The sequence below is a fragment of the Ptychodera flava genome, chromosome 7, assembly GCF_041260155.1.
Source record: "Ptychodera flava strain L36383 chromosome 7, AS_Pfla_20210202, whole genome shotgun sequence".
Taxonomy (NCBI): Eukaryota; Metazoa; Hemichordata; class Enteropneusta; family Ptychoderidae; genus Ptychodera; species Ptychodera flava.
In genome coordinates, this window is record NC_091934.1 from 38,719,201 (window position 1) to 38,737,181 (window position 17,981).

At 38.2% G+C, this 17,981-nt stretch overlaps 1 protein-coding gene across 1 annotated transcript in view; it reads right to left on the reverse strand.

Annotated features, from left to right (window-relative positions):
• Nucleotides 1–5,032: 5,032 nt before the first annotated feature.
• LOC139137492 (thyroid receptor-interacting protein 6-like) overlaps nt 5,033–17,981 on the reverse strand; it is a 34,481-nt gene continuing 21,532 nt past the window's right edge. The window contains 8 exon segments of the mRNA XM_070705632.1: nt 5,033–7,565; nt 7,762–7,882; nt 8,494–8,624; nt 10,198–10,245; nt 11,291–11,460; nt 12,361–12,714; nt 12,717–13,175; nt 15,492–15,545. Of these exon segments, the coding sequence (XP_070561733.1) occupies nt 7,437–7,565; nt 7,762–7,882; nt 8,494–8,624; nt 10,198–10,245; nt 11,291–11,460; nt 12,361–12,714; nt 12,717–13,175; nt 15,492–15,545 (1,466 nt within the window). The 3' untranslated portion in view covers nt 5,033–7,436.

Below are 17,981 nucleotides of genomic sequence, written 5' to 3' on the forward strand. Positions count from 1 at the left end.
TAGGCCTACTGGCGTGTACATGCGTTGTACAGTCGATTTTCATCATCATTTAGTGTTCTTGTTAAACGCACTGTGCTTTGTGTTTAGGCCGTGTTAAGAAAATTCTTTGTTTTCCGTCCTTGGATTTTTGAAAAACCTACCATATATGAAGAGAGTGTACGTTGGCAGGGACTGATATTGTGTCCTTGTAGCGTTTCTAGATTACGTTTGAACCAACAGCAACACAACAGTTATGTTCGTTGAATTTTATTAGTCAACAACAACAACAACAACAACAACAACAACAACACGACTTATAAACATTAACAACAATACAAACAACAACAGCGTTGGTTGAGAGTTGCATCGGTTCAAATAATGATAGTGTCCTTGTAGCGTTCCTTATGACATCCACATTACGTTTGAACCAACAACAACACAACAGTTATGTTCGTTGAATTTTATTGGTCAACAAAAACATTACAAATACGCATATACAACAATATACAAACAACAACAACCAGATGTTTGGGTACCCTGTGGTACCCCTAACCCAACTTGATCGACTTTTTTCGGCTTTTCGAAATTCAGCCGACGACTTATCTTAATATGGGTAAACAGTCTTTCACACCTTCACAAATCCCATGTCCGTAAGGATGTGAGGCAAAAAGGAAAAACCCGAGGTAGCCTGAACGGCTAGCGGTTAAATATTCACTCAGTAAGTGTACAAGTACATAGGTACATGAAAAGTAGTCCATAGGCCAAAACGTACTATGGCTCTTTGTTTCTTTCAGGACAATATTGTGGTTCAAAACATGAAAGGATGAAGAATTTTATATCAGCTCGGCGCTTGGAAATTTTTTAAAAAGCTGCCTACCAACTGCGAAATGCTTATTCATGTTGTAAAGAAGGAATATTTTGCTTTCGGAGACGCTTTAAGAAAAAAATTCCAATTTAACCTGAGGCATAGTCCCTCAAACCACAGCATGACTGTGCCTGAGGGTTCAGTAGTGACCACCGGGCCGGGACCTGCACGAATGTGATCAATATGTTCGTACCGGTATCTTCAAACACGATTGGAACTAATTTGGGATGATTGGATTTTCATATTTTTCAAATTTCTCAAAAGTGTTAGGTGCCAGATTGTTGAATGTTGCAATAATACAAATTACTCATAAAAACAAGTGTGTAATGTAAAAAGAAAAGCAGATGAAATCACATTTGTATATTAAATCGGCATTACTTCACCATCCAATTATCCCAAATGAAATTAGTTCCAATCGTGTTTTCAAGTTTTGATGATATATGTGATATTTCCAATAAGAACTGTATTTTTTTTAACGGTCTCCTATCTTTAACTGGAACCCCTGATCACTTGACCACACACACTGCTGTCACAGTTAGCCTGTAAACACTGCCTAATGAACTACTGTGTTGAACTCATCAAGGGATAAATTAATCGCTTAGCTAGAATTTGCGTAATTTACATAAATTTACATATTTTGCATTTAATTAGCAAACAACACTGAATCTAGCAATTATTATGTCTACGCATCCGCTCGATATACGTCCTGGTCATTGCGAAAACTAAGCTATAACAATGATATAAAGTAAACGCCTAATACCAAAATTAAATGAAGAAACTAAACAAAACATCGAGTCCAATAATTTCGGCCAAAGTTTATAAAAATCAGACTTCAACGACCTCCATCTGGCATCTTTCCTCTATGGCTATCATGATTATAAACATGTTCATTATGGTTTTTGTTTCTTTCTTTTCAATTCTTAGTAGGATTTAGTGACAAGTGAATTTAAAATTTCTCTCCCAACCTAGGTAGAGAGTGTACGTTCGGCGAGAGTTGCATCGGGTCACAATAGCATCCTTGTAGTGTTTCTTAGGACATCTATAGTACATACGTTTAAAACAACAACACAATAGTTATATTCGTTGAATTTTATTGATCAACAACAACGTGACTAATATCACCATAAACAACACTATAAATGACAAGAACAACAACAACACTGATTTCTTGGTTCCCTATGGGAACACCAGAATTCTGAATGAGCTTCATGATCAGCTATTTCGCCTCCAGTTAAAGTTTAGGGACATATTAGAAGTTGTTTTCGGTACTGTTGCTGCATTTATAGTAGACGCCTACTTCGAAAATGCAATAAGTTTCAGTTTACACGTACCGAACTGGAACCATAGGGGATTGCACAAAAGTCTGTCCCCAGGGGGAGGGGGTAGGGGTGTCTTTGTCTCAGCAAAAGGTTCCTCTTGCTATGGTTTATTTTATTTTAATACGTTTGACTATGATATGTATTATCAAGAAAGATTTATACTACCAACCTTTCTTTGCAGCTTTGGTGTCTTTGTCTTATGTTAGCACTGGTTTTGTAACGATTTCTTTTTCTCCTTCGCCGTGTCACCCTCGACAATCTTACGCGAAGTTAATTTTGTCACTGTGTTGCGTCTATTATCTGACTAGTTTGATTGCCTAATTCGCCAAAGCAAGCAAGGGTAGTAATTTAGTCTATTATCTGATGAGTTTGAGTGCCTAATTCGCCAAAGCAAGAAAGGGTAACTTACTAATCTGTGGACGTTGTCACCAGATATATTACCGGATTAACTTTGGCAAAGTTTGACAAAGACCCGGGGACAAAGACTATCGTTGAGGTAAAAATAAGCCATCTCTCTATGTAATATGACCGTTCCAAGTCGACCGGGTGGTAACTTTGTGAGTGCTCACATTTATGGTATTTAAAGTCTATGTCCGAGATATTCATAACCACACCATTGACACTTAAAAAACACTTATGAGATACTATAGTATATTTCAGTCAATCATAACCCCCTGAAGTATTAGATAGCAAACGCTTTATCCAGCTAGCTAGCCAGCAGTCGAGTCATTTCGAACTCGTTAATCTCCGTTATCTTGACCGAATTGAATCAAAGGCGCAAGTATACGATAGGGCGATACTCTACCTCGTCTAGGTTTAATAGGACAACTATCGGATTAAGCAGGGATTGTAGGGGTGACGTCTCTTTCCACAGGCACTCCCTCGACGGAGATGGCGACGGATGCGACGCCGTGCATTATCAACTTTCATCGAACATACCCATAGATCATCGAGAACAACGTTTTCTGGAAGATCTTGCAGTGATCGAGGTTTGAATGGATGGTGAGATCTACTGTTGATAGTTTTATACTTTGATGCTGACGTTTCGAAACCCAACTGTGGTTTCTCAACAGTCGCAAAGTGTTTTCTTTTCCTCAGTTTGTTTGTGATCAAGTTTTTTCTTTTGGTAGTTGTTGTTTCTCCAGTTCTAGTGAAGCTAGGAGGCTGACAGACGACAAAACAACACGGACGCAGAACGTAACAAAACAAACTTAACACGTACAATTTTATACTTCAGGCGGGGAGCCGTTTTCATTGCCTTAAAGGCGCCCTTTTCACTGTATACCCAAAACAACCGTTCTAACACAGGCGCGTCGTTGTGTATTCTTATCTGTTTGTAATTTACTGAAAACTTCGTGGCCGACTTAATAACTGTTTTCTCACCGAAGGTAAAATTAAAGCGCGGGTATACGTGTTTATTATTGGAGAATGTAATAACGTCGTTCATAAGTGGCCCGAGACTAGTAATTCACTACGAAGATAGTTCGGGTGAAAATAGTGCGGACCGTTGAGTTTTGATACCTGCATTGGTGCTTTCTGGTTTGAACTTTAATTTGAAACAATTTTGTAAAGATAATTGTCTCCTTAATTGAAACAAAATGCAGACTTGTTGTGAAGATAACCGTAGCATTGCGTGGTAATATAGAGAGTTAAAAGGCCCATGGCATGGAAGTAAAAGCAATAAACAAGAATTTCTGAAAAAAGCACCACAGGGGGCGCTATTTTCTTCACGAGCCCAAAATTTAAGTGGACTTGCCCCCACGAAAGATTCAACAGTAGTCAAGCTGACATCGACCTAACACCTGTTAAGAGGATTCGTGCTGCTGAATGTTTTAAAATAGGAAAATTGAGCTCAACTCTACTGTGGTGGCCTATTGGAAATTAATGAGTCATCTTGAGCCATGCGTTAAGTTGAAGTTCATTATGAGAAATGTCAGAATTTCGGTTTACAACAAAGTTCGTATACAATACGGAACAAAAGATTTCCATTGACCCTGCTAATACCAGTCTCCGCTTGCAAAGGTCTCTTGTATGGCAGCTTGATGCTCCCCGAAATCAAAACTCTCTGTAAATACTCACCCTTTATAATACGTTTTATAATACGTCAAAACTCTCTGTAAATACTCACCCTTTATAATACGTCAATCGTTGGCCAGGGTGAGTATTTCGAGAGAGTGGTGGATACACGTTAGTGCTAGTACTTCTCACGGCAAAGGAGGGGTGTGCCTTATTTCTCATCGGGGATTTGCATTAGATTTCATCATTTCTTGCCTACACTTGTAAACAAACAAACAAACAAACAAGAGCAAACTCTAACACTGCCTTGCGCAATATCAGACCCTTTTATATAACAATTTGATTACAGTAGTTTTTACGGCAGATCTAGGATATACACTTTGCAACATCCGTGGGCAGCAGTGTCCCTAAAGTGTAGCGCCCTCAGCGCCAAAGCATCTTTCGGGGGAACCATCCTCTCAGCGCCCCTAAAAAAATTCTTTACATCAGGTGGAGAATAAGGCAAGGGAACCCAGAGCAAAAGGTAAAATAATATACAATGTATGCTTTCATCAGCCCCTGCTTACCAACACAGCTCATACACGTTTACTGCAGATGTATTTCAAACTAATTTCCTTGTAATGCAATCATATATTCTGATGGCAAACTCTGAGAACAAAATAATGAAATGTGGTTCTCTGAAGTAAGCCAACTTGAATCTTATTGTTTGCAAAATCAGTGCTGGGCTTGACGAAGAAAACTGCACAGGGAACAGGAGGAAGACACCCTCCTATGACTCAAGTATATCACATATTCTGATGTTGCCGCCTTTCAAAGGTGAAGCGGGGTGAAGATGAGGAATGACTCAATAAAATTTCCAGAAAGATATGTATTCATTATAACAGCTTCTGTATTTTATGTAAGACAATGTATCTGTAATTAAGCAAAATTCCCCAAGTCGTTGTCTGGAACAAATGATAATCTTAAAAAAATTTAGATTCTAATTCCTTCAAAACTGATGGAAGACCATTTTACCGGTATTACAGATGTAGCAGTCCGTATTGAACATTACTAGCTTTGCATCACATGAAACAAAAACAAAGATAAATCAAATGTGAGGACATACATTAAACTACCTTGATACAACTTGTACATTGATTTTTACTGTAAAAGCATAATACAGTGACGGTGTATCAGCATTTCTTACCCCCAAAAAAATTCGCACATAGTCATGTAAAGTTCTCCCTCATCGAATCAAGCGGATCAAAAGCAAGTCTTGGCCTCTAACTGCATTTTTTCATTGGCCCCTCATTGCCTTAAAAGACAAAGGGTTAAGCCATATTAAAAACTCGTAGTGTGTAAGAGTGGGGACTTTGTAAACATTGAGAAGAGTTATAGTTTAGCCCATTTACTGAACAACTCAAATTGCATAGGTATTTACCGTAAAATGTTTCAGAAAATATTTAGATTTTTTTTCAATATCACATCAAAGCTGGCTGTAGGATTTTCCTCATTTATATCGTAATATTTTAATATTAAGAATCTGAAACGTCAGTAATGCTACCCCTAGGTATGCATAAAACATACAGTTGAAAAAAATTACCATGCCTGTTACCATGGTGACTGGCCTAATGCAATAACTTATATCATATTCTCTAAACCTTTTTCTTATGTTCAAACATTTTTCAGAAAAAAGGCATTCTAAATTGCAAACTGCATTTTGTATCCATCTATCTTCATTTAACATTCTCCAGTGATCTTCATGAGACTAATCAAATTTTCCTCATGCGTAATATCCATGACTAGTTGTGACTGCTGACTGATGCTGCGCACCCTTTAATTGTTACATCTTGGAGTGTTCCAGAACGATTCTACCAAGAATTGGGTCATTCTATTACAAACTGCAGGGGGTACACCATTACAAAGAACATTCAACTAATTTTATGCATTATGCTTTCACAGACTTCTGAACCATTTGCAATAATATAAAATATATTTTCACTTATCTTAATACCAAACAAACATATAACATGACTTTTACAAATTGTCACATTTCATTGCCACATCATTACATCATTGTCAAGAGAAAAATAAAGCATGTCTGGAAATCTATATAAAGTTCTATTGGTTGTCCCAGAAATTTTCACATTTACAACTAAATTTGAAGAAAATTCTGGGCTGCAAAATTTTACAAATGTTATCTGCAGCACTACACTAATCATTAGCAAGATATAAGCTCTATTGTTTTATGTTAAAATCATATACAATTGAAGGGAATACCCTCTGTTGTCGGCAGACAGTAGCTGTAACATTTCATGATTTCTTTTTAGCTCCACTGTTAAAATTTAACAATGTGATATTTTTTCACTCACAGAAGATGCAACAAAAACTCCAGTCTTCAGCTCGTCAGTGCATTGTGTAATATTGACAGCACATAACATTGTGCATGCGCACTCTATCAAATACAGCAACCCTCCATGAGCAGCCTTTGGTACAACCACACTATATTGAAATGATATGGTTGGACCTCAGCACACATGGTGGGGGAGGGGGGGGGTGAGACGCTTGCTTCTCACCCCAAACTAACAGAACTACCTAACAGAAAATGTAAGGCCTATTACAACAAAATTTCATCACCGTGATTTCGCTTTTCAAGAAAAGTGTACGCAAAAAACTTTCCAGTTTGTCGCACCTATTGTCTGACCATCTTCCGACTGCAAAGACAGTACATATTACTGTACAAAAAGTTTACTAAATAAAAAGTTTGACATTCAAACTTATTTCTTATGTCGTAAAAAAGACATGGTACAAAGTTTTTCAGTCTTGAAGGCTTCATTAAAGATATGTCTCTATGATTTATATAATAGCTTAATAACTTTTTCTTAACTAAATTCATTGTACAACTGCAAAATTCAACTGCAAGTATTAGGAAGACTTCACAGTAATGTCTTTAAGAAACTATCTGTTCACCCCTTCATATTAACATGGTTAGGTCCATCTGACCATAATACACAATGGACAGTTTCTATTATTACTGGGTTTATAGGGGTGGTAAGGATGAATGTTTGGGTTTGTTAATCTATATTTGAGTAAATATGATAATATGTATTGTTTGTTGTTTTGTGTTTTTTTATCAATTTCTATGTTCATCTGTAAACACATGTAAGGGAGTTGTAGATGCTTTGAAATATGTGTTGCTTTTGTTCAAAAACAACAATGAAGTTTATTTTTCATCTGTAGGACAGTAACTTCTACTGAAATGTTTGTCACAGATCCATCTATTGATCAGACATCCTTGACGTCAGGGTCTGGATGCGTTTAGCGTTGCAATCACGGCACAAGATGTGATCGTCCAGTGGATAGCAGCCACGTCCATCTGCGTCAGATGATAGAAGCAGTCCACAGTCCTAGAGGAAAAGAAGGAAAATTACAATGAGTCATTGGCCCTGTTTTACAAGGAACGGGGTGTATAGGTTATAAACCCTGCAAATAATTTCCTTTCATGTCCAGACAGGACACCTTTTTTCATGTACAAAACAAATACAGAATGAAGTATATTGAGTTCTAGGTACTGGGTGCGTCAGATATTGGTTCAACACTTACCTCACATTTATAGCATTGAACATGGAAACTTCTATCCATGGCTACAATACGCACAGTCTCCTCTTGGCCTGGCTCAGGCATGATAGGTAGCTGGCATACACTACATCTAGGGGCAAACTTCCTAATATTTGGGGGAAAAAAATTAGGAAAAGACAAAAAGTCATGTTAGCTGGTCTGCATTCCACATATATATTCTGATTTAGACCCTATTCTAGTTGACTAACAGCAACCTCAGTGTCATAAATCTTTTTTTTTTAATTGAAGGTGATTGGGTTGGAGATTTCATGATGCGATCAAATAAACAGGATGTGTGCAATGATTACAACTTTTTGGGCCGAGCTGTGAAGTCTCAAGATTTTGTTGCAAATTGCAGTAAACAGTGCCACCTAGTGGCAAGTACAGACAACCAATTTTTGTTGAAAACTTGATTGCAGTATCTGTGAAAAGCAAATGGAGAATATGAATATACATACTAAAAGAGATGGTTGGCTTATTTCTTTCCTTCCAACTATGTTCAAATTATTAATCAAGAGAGACAATCAAGGTTTGTACACGCCATATTGTATCAATTTGGGAATTATAAAAGCTGCTGAACTTATCACACTTTTCACTCTGTGCATATCAGCAAAATGGACACTTGGTATAATGAACTGAGTAATGTCCAAGCCTACACACATGTAAAAGTTACATTTCCATCCTTAGAAGAGACAAATCACAGTCTTTGTGACTTACCTGTGGAAGTCTTCAATACAGTGGATCTGATTGGTTGCATCCACAGTGAAGGGGACTCCATCCAGGCTTTTACCACAGACCACACAGGTGAAACAGTCTGGGTGGTATGGTTTACCAGTTGCACGGAGTATCTGTGTAGCAAGCCAAATAAAAAACAATTTCGTCATTCTGCACAACATCTATCCTTCAATAACTCAATTTTCCTGATAACAGTTGAGTCTGGCTTACATATGGGAGGACACCTTTACACTAGATTATATTATAGCTTTGTCAATACCTGTGAATTTTGTGACGTCATACCCAAAGATTATTACTGATTATGTCAACAATATCATTTGGTGGACATTGCATGCAAAGAGGCTGGGATGACTAGTTGAGTATTCAGTACGTCAACTTGACTTTCGGAGTAGAAAACAGACCAAACTACTTGATATTACATCAATTGTTACTGTTACGGTGGCTTTCAGAACATGTCAGAATTCTTGGGCTTTTGCACAGACATAATTCATTCCCATTTGAAATTGCATGAGTACTGGTTTCAGAATGCAGCGAGTGCGCATATAAGCTGGTCGTCTGGCATTCAATTGAGATGCTTACTACCTGACTGAAAACCTTCCCTCCCTAGCAGAACTAATAGCATAGCATGATGCATAAACCACCTAGGGACTTTTACTAGGCCATTCACTGTCCCGTCACACATCACTGATTTGGGTTTTCAAGCGCAGGATTAGTCACGGTATGAGCACCTGCACGCTCTGACGCTCTCCAGTCTATTACCAATGGGAGTCAGTCATTCAGAGCCTCTCCTGTAGAAAGGAGTCCATTGTGATGGGAGTTCACGCAAGCCTGAGTGTGTGAGTTCAACGGTGACCTGAACGCTTTGCATGAATGTACCCATTATGACAGCATCAATTGTGCTCATACCAGAATTCAAGAGTGGCCTTATGAGTCTATGTGTCAACACATTCATGCAACACTTTATACGTCATATCAACGCACTGGAATTGAACAGGCTACAGATAACTCCCAGACTTTAAATGTTTCCTGTACCATCTATCATCTTAATCCCAAAATTTACAAATTTAATCAGCTTTTCCTAACACAGGTCAAGCTCCACAACAGAATACAAGAGTAAATTGCACTGCAAGTGTGTTTGAAGAAGACCTTATAGTATTAAATACAACAGGTAATATCTGAGTTGGAGCCTGTCCAAACAGAAAGATGGAATTTAAAAGCATTCTTAATCCTTATCCTGCCAAGTTCATATTTCACCATCAGGTCAAGTTGGTTAAAACTACTGAAGCATAACATGTCCCATATGGTGCATTTTAACAAACAATTGAACATTTGAAGGCCCTGAAAACACAGATACTAAAACAAGTCTTTTACCAACTAAAGCTACTATAACATACCAAGCTAAGTGGGTGAAAATACATATGGTTTTGGCTCAATACCGTTTTTCTTCTGACTTGGCAGATGGGGGAGTGATACTGTCTTGCAGGAAAAGGGTTAAATTCTAAGACTGATCATATTTCTTTCCTTGAGTAATTTTATCATTTATAATCTTGCCTGCTACATTTGAGAAATTAATTCTGACTGATTGAGCATTACACGAATAGAGGAAAGTGAAGGGATGTGTGACTACCAATATAATCATCTCCCTAAACAGTACACAACTAACACAACTAGAAATTCAACACTTACCCTATCCATGATTGGTTTAGAACACACTGAACACTTCTCCAGAGAAGCCTACAGATTTGAATAGAGAGATAAACATTACAATTATATTACTAAATCATTTCACTTTCATTAATTCGATGAATATCTGCATTTCTTCTGAAAGTACATGCTACACTGAAATGTGTGTACGGTATGCATAGACAGTTTGTGAAGTTATATTCTGACATATTCACATGGTGTCTACTTCTATAACTTTACACCCATGGCATATACACATTCCATAAAATTTGAGCTCTATTATACTTGGTATTCCATTCTGCTGCTCCAGTTTTGACATGTGGAACACATAGAAATTGTCAATAAAAATTGAAGTTCCCCCACTGGGATGTTCTCATCATTCCCAAGGGATTGGAACTCTGTTACCGGGGCGATGCATATCATCATCCACACATCAGTACATACACCAGCTCAAAAAAATCACAGATATCTATCAATGATTGGAATTGATGAGACTGAAAGATCCATTGCTCGAGGGCGCTTCATCGCGAGTAAGAGGGGGGAGCATGGAGAGCTCCCTCGAGCAACAGATCATTTATGAGTTGATGTGACCAATATGTCTGCAAGGTCAAACATCACACCTTCTACTTGTGTTTGTTGATGAGAAAATTCAGTGTTCTTCTACTAATAACCATGTAGATAATTCTAATAACACAGGTGTTCATGAGATATGTGATATCCTTGGAAAATGGGCAGCCTTTTCATTTTTTTCTTTTTGAACAGCGCCCTCTGTGGCAACATAAGGTAATGGATAATGTGATCTCCTGTAATAATTAGAACAACATTGGAGTCCCTAGAAAAGTTTTCTCGAAGGTCTATGGAATAATTGAGTGTTTAAATTGATGAACAGAGAAAAAGCCCATGAGGGAGAAATGTGTCTGCCACTCTTGCAAATAATAAATTGTTGAATCTGTATTTTAGAAACATCCAACTTGCAAGAACAAAGTGAGGTGGTTTGTATCAAACCTACATTCAACAGAACATTATCTTCCATATGCTTGAACATCATCCATTCTTTCAAATACTAGATGAAACAAAACAATCTCCCTGTACTCACCAGATAACATTCTTCACAATACGCCTTGCCCTCCAGAGCGTAGAATGGCTTGCCACGTAGCTTGGTGTTACAAGTCATGCACGTGAAGCAACTGATGTGAAATATCTTGTCCATAGCAGAGCAACCATTGTCATCGCCCTTGACCTTCTCATTACACTTGGCACAAGTACCTGAAAGAATGCATACAGAAAGCTTTGATGTCAGAAACTTTTTAATTATTGTCTATCTTTGATTTGATTTGTAATTATCAAACGTAACACATGCTTTGAAGTGGAAAATTTCAGCTTAAACTCTACATCTGTTGCCACGTTACAGACTGAGCTATGATTAGCACTCCTGCGTATGACAGAGTGCTAATGAGAAGGAAAATGGCCGCGCTAACGCTCACAATACTAAGAGTGATGTGCAGGCCTGGAACTAAGAATCTTCCATTTATGATTCTCACATCCTGATTCTCTGATCACAAGCAGTGTGTTCTGTTTTTGTTTTGGACAATTTCTTGTCAGCACTGCACTAGAATATGAAAAGTGAAATATTTCCTGCGTAAAAGGCATCTGCATTGAGTCAGATGTGCTTTAGCTTACTTTACAAAGCACACATATTGTGAGTCAGATACCTACATGTACATATATGTCAATACTTAGTTAGGGCTCCTCTACACTATACCCTATACTTTAACACTTTGCACCCTGAATGTCTCCCAAAATCATAATCATAATATGACCCCCTGGTAACCTATGAGTCATAGGTTACCAGGGGTCAAGGTTCAAGAGGTTGACAATAATCTGTTGGCTCTTTCTCCTCCTCTTTCCCTGTATCTTTCATAGTTTTGTATAAGGCATGAATATACGCTGTTTGAGTCTTGAGCATACATATCACACTAAAAGACAAACTTTGCCATTGTTGTACATTTTCCAGAATTGCCAAAAAACCATGACGCATTGAGAGAGTGGACCAATGGAAATGTCAAACTTTGTTAAATAGAGGAGTATAGTTACGGTATAGTGTTATTCACATATTGAAGGTCTACAAGCAGCATTTCACAACGATGAAGCTGGATTTCTACTTACCAAAGAAATCAGGCTCAGCAGCATTTTCCATGTTCTGCACAAGTAGATTAGTGAGTGCATCCACCTCGGCTTCAGTTCCGGTTTTATCTGGTTTGGCAATGGGTTGGTCCGAAGGTTTGGGGACAGTATATCCACCAGCAGCCGGCTGCTGGCCGGCCGGTCTGTACATCTCTGTCGCGTACTCTTCTCTGTTAGGTGGGGTGTAACTGCTGGTGGGCTGGGCGTAGGTGTTGGCCGGTGGTGGGTAACCAGCACAGGCTGGTTGAATTTGGACTGTGGAGGAGAGTAGGTGCTTGCCGGTGCTGGCTGTGGGGCGGGGGGCTGGGGGTCTTGGTAAGTCACTGTGGTGTGTGTATAAACCTCCCTCTGCTGGGGCTGTGCTTGAGGTGTGTAAGTTGTTTGCTGGGGTCTGTGATATGTCTGTGCTTGGGGCTCTCTCGGTTGGTAGCTCTGAACTTGAGGGGCTGGGGCAGGTGGTGTGGGTGCATTATATTGTTGAGCTGGAAGGGAAGGAGTGTATTTCTGGTGGCTGTGAGATGGAGGAGGTTCGTAGGAAGCAGGAGCAGGTGGCGGGGGAGGCGGAGGAGGGGAAGCTGACTGGGGGACAGAGTGTGTTTCAGTTCTAGTATAGGTATAGGTCACACCAGGAGGTGGGGGTGGAGGAAGGTCATCATTGGCTGGAGGAGGGGGTGGGAATGACTGGCCTCCATGAGGGGCGTAAGTTTCAGGTTCTGGAGGAGGGGGTGGCGGTGGTGGTAGGTCATCAGTTGTGTCCGCGGTATCCCCATACGCTACTGGCTTGTACGTTGGTAGACCTGCAGAAAGATAGACACAACCAATTACAATGATGCAGCCATACCAACAATGCAAAGACATGGGAGTGAATGTCTACAAACACAAAGAATTGTCCACAACCAACAGGAAAAAGACACAGAACATGAAATATTAGCATTAGAGTAAAACACCATAACTCGAAATGTTAAAAGATACCAACACTAACACAGCCAGAGTAACAAATGCAAACACACAGTGCTGGAATATTACAGTGTATATTATAGCTAGCAATGCTCGCTATATCTCAGCATTGTATGCAACACAACTGGTACAATTAATTCAACATGTTCTAGGAATATCGACTGAAAAACACCCTGTATAAAGTTACTTTTAGAGACCCCATTCCACTCAACCTTAATGCAGGTTAAATCTTGGGTATGGCATATGATAACATTGGGAAGGTTTTTCCAATAATTAGTCCAAAACACACACATAATTGATACATCTGATACACATAGAGTGAACTATCTTCTATGACAATGTTTTTGTCATACTAACAAAACTTACATATAAAAGCTTGCTTTTTAGAGCATCTATAAGTTTGAGTATTTGAGCAACAGAGGAACAAAATCAGTTTTTGTAACTGCCTTCCTGAGGATTACAAGTAGTGTTTACAAACTGACTGAATCTTCGGATTCTGTTTAACTTTTCTCTTATGACTAACTTCTACAAATGCATCCTAAAAAGACATCACTCAGAATTTTCAAACATCCTAAGGGTTTTATAATCAACCTGACAAAATTTTCATGCAGTAATGAAAATTTCACTTCCTCATGGGATTTTAATATGTGAACCACTCTGATTGCAGAATTCTTAGTCGAGTCAAAATTTATCCTGTTAAATATTCTCATTAAAACCTGAAAATAACTATTTGCATGGTGGGGAGTAGGACAGCCTTGCCACCATGGCTGTTTCAAGAAACGTACAGCTGATTACATGTGATGCTTTTTGTAGTTGGATACACAGTTACGATAACTGGCTAATCACTGACGGCATACAAGGCTGTCTGCTTATCTGACTAAAACTTGGGTGCCTTGAAGTACACAGATTTACGTTAGAAATTGCAAATCACATTAAGCAGTCCTACTGATGACTCAGTGACCCCAGAAACTATTTGCACTTTCGATCGTTAATATAGTTGTCAAGGACATAGAGTAGGCCCAGTGACACAAATCTACTTTGATGTGATCATCCGGTACGATTGTCTGAGTCATAAGTCTGGATTCTGAAATTCACATTTGAGGTAGTCTCTTTTTTCTGTTGTATCAACATCAAAATCAAAGTATCGTAATTTAGAATAATCTGTGAACATTGCTACATGTATGGTTGCTGGCTTGATCAATCTTGTATTGAACTCTCTTAAAAGGGGCAATAGCTGTAACTGCTGATAATATTTGAAATATTTTTTGTTCAATAGAACAAAAAGCTTATTCTTCTCTCAAAAAAAATATTGAAATAACCAGTACTCAGTATTAGACTTCCAGACACTATGCACTGCATACAATATGCAACTAGTCTGCTAGTAAGTAAGGATTTGTTGTAAGGACTTATTTGAAACTTGTGAAGTAAATATAGTTTTCAAGGTGTTTTTAAAATATCTGAAATCTTAACATAATTTACCAGACAATTTTTTTAATGTTCTTAACACTGAACATTTTAATTACCACATTTCATCATGGCTTCACATGTAACGTCAAATTGACTTTCAGATTTCTTTTTATCCAGATGTTTTGTGAAATGAACGATCATATACCTAACCCTGGAAACCTAAGTCAGTGTTTTCAAATACCACGAATTGCTGGGGCATTGCTAGTAATTCATTCCTGACTGTGAATATTATTTCATCGCTCTGTGAGTTTACCTACCCTTCACCAACAATTACTGTTACACCCATTTAAATTATGCATAAGGCCCTCCTGTCACACACATAGATGGTTGGGGAGGGGGAGGGGAAAAGGGAAGTGAGGGGAAGAGGGGAGATGGATATGAAATGATTAACTGATTAAGCACATTAGCAAGTGCACATATTTACCAATTAAACACTAAAAAATGTCGCAAAGTATGAACGCAGTTGTTTACAGTTTTTTATACAAACATACATACTTGAACCACATACCCAATTAATTAAGCAAATGTAGATAACGCAACAAGCTCGGACAGAGTGCAGATTAGTGCATGCAGCCACAGTGTAACATTAGTGATAACATACCCTATAACGGCACAAGGCAAAAAATACAAAAGCATTGACATTAGAGTGACAAGAAAGTCGACACAGAGCCGGTGCATTTGATTTGTACCTGCGTTATATTGCGGTCGAATTTTAGGCTTTGGTGGAGGCGGAGGCGGTTGGCCTGCAAAAAGTGGGCAAGACATCAGAAAGTGAGCATCATTTGTTACTGAACTAAAAACATTCACAAGCTTTAGTATTAATCTTCTAACATGGCAAAACTATAATTCTACATGTCGCATTGCAAAAATGAAAGTATTTGGACTATAGCCACGGATCAACTGAAACTGTAGAGGGCAACTGTGATTGTTTCAGATATTTCAAAAGATTTTCACCTTTATAGGGTGTGATGAAAATTAAAAGACTGACTTTGAATCGAGTGTAAATAAACTTGACAATTTCTTGCACAATTCCACAGGAGATATCCAAAAGATTTTTCTGACACTGTTAGTGACATCTGTACCGGCTAGTATGAAGCAATCAAACCAGATTACTCACATTAATTGGCCATATTCCTACAAAGGATAAATAAAACACACTGTCCTGATAATATTACTTTCAATCTCAGGAATGTCTGCCCTCTATACAACAGTTTGACACAATGACTATAGTCTCACAACATTCAAGAACAGCATTGAGTTCCAAGACTCAAGAGAGGTTAGGCCAGATATTCATCGCTCATATTGTCACGGTGGACAATTCAAAATTAATGAAACAGTATAAGTATATGTTAAGGTGTAAAACAATGTTATCTGCATGCTGTAAGGAAATGTAAATTCAATGTTAATGCAGAGAGGCTGAAAAAAATTAAATTATTTCGTAAAACCATAATGAAAATTGTCATCTTCCCAACTTCAAATGAATATTAGAAACACATTAACCTTATGAACCCTGACCTCCCAATGACCTATGATGTGACCCCTGACCCCATGATAACCTATGAAATCATGCATGGCTTTGTCCACACCTTCTCAAACAGGATTCAAAGAGTTAATCATTTCATTCCTTTGTGAGTAATTTCATGGAAATGTCTGTGTAACATTACGGAATGTTGATTTGATGTGTACAGTACAGTACAGTACATGTACATGCTTCCAGCAAAACTGGTGGTATGGGAGATGCAACATGAAACTGACATATTCATGATTCAAAAACGATACAGTATGTTTGGGAAATCAAGTCTGTATTATACAGTATAATGGTGAAATGTACAACTTGTCACTGATTGGTCAATTGGCAAGTCTGAATGGAATATACAATGTATTGTGACAATATATTTCTACAGCTATAGGGGTATTTTGAGCTTTTTGAAAAGGGTAACACCAGTAGTGTTCATGTATGTCAATGTCAATGTCATGATGGTGCTTGACTAATATGGAAAAGCTACAGGGTCTGAATTTCATCATGTCCTTAGATGTACAGTATTTGTTGATTTTTTTTTAACCCTATTTCACACAAAGTTCAAACAAATGTAAATGCTCTTAAAAAACACAACTATTGCAAGGTGCACGTAGTTATGAATTACCAAACAAACGTATGGGAATGGTATCAGTGTGTAAGCAGTCCAGGACTACAGAGGGCGCTACTTTCAAACACTGCAAGATGCGATCTTTGTGAAACAAATTCCATGGGAAATTACGAGGAGGAGTTAAAACGGCAATTGACCGAATCGTTCATCAAAATTCAGCCCCTTTAAGAAGCGATGAAACAGTCACTGAGAGAGACGAATGAATGAAGTGGAAACCTATTTGCTGATGATGTCCGTGGTAGACAACAGTACCTCTTGGAGGTATAGGGGGTGGAGGATCTATAGAAGAAAGACGGAGGAGAGAAAACATGAGAAAAAAAGAGAAAAAAGGTAAGAAAAAAGAAGTAGAAAAGAGATAAAAAAGATGAAGTGCAAAGATGGGGTAACCTTGGTGACGATGATGGTGTAACCTTAGTGACAATGAAGCTGGTGTCACTTTGTGCAGACAGTATGTAAAAAGTTTTTATAAGAACATAGGTAGAAAAAAGCTTGATTCAGAAAGATTTGATGGGAGAGAAGGAGGTAAATGTGCGTTTGTCTTATAATGGAGAAATCTTTCAGAAGTGTATGAATTTGTACCTGCATGTACTTTTACATCAACACAAAACACAAGTGATGACATTTTTGTTCACTGACGTGCAGTGGATGTTTCATTTGCTGTGAGTGGAATTGTACGGCTAACAAAATTATTGCAACAATTTTGTGTATTTCCAATCAGCATACAACATTCTGTAAGTGGCATCAAAATTAATTTTCAACAGATCTGACCACGTATTCATCACTACAAGTCACAAGCAATGTATACATAAGACCATGTACAATGTACGGTACGACATCGTAATCTAACAGAACATCTCTGTCGATGAAATTGGACCAGTACATACTAGAAGCACTGTAACACACCATGAATGTGGATTGGAGGATTTTTGTGTGATGCTATGTATGCAAATACCATATAATCTACATATATGCAAATGCCATATAATCTACATATATGCAAAAGCCATACAATCTACACATATGCAAATACCA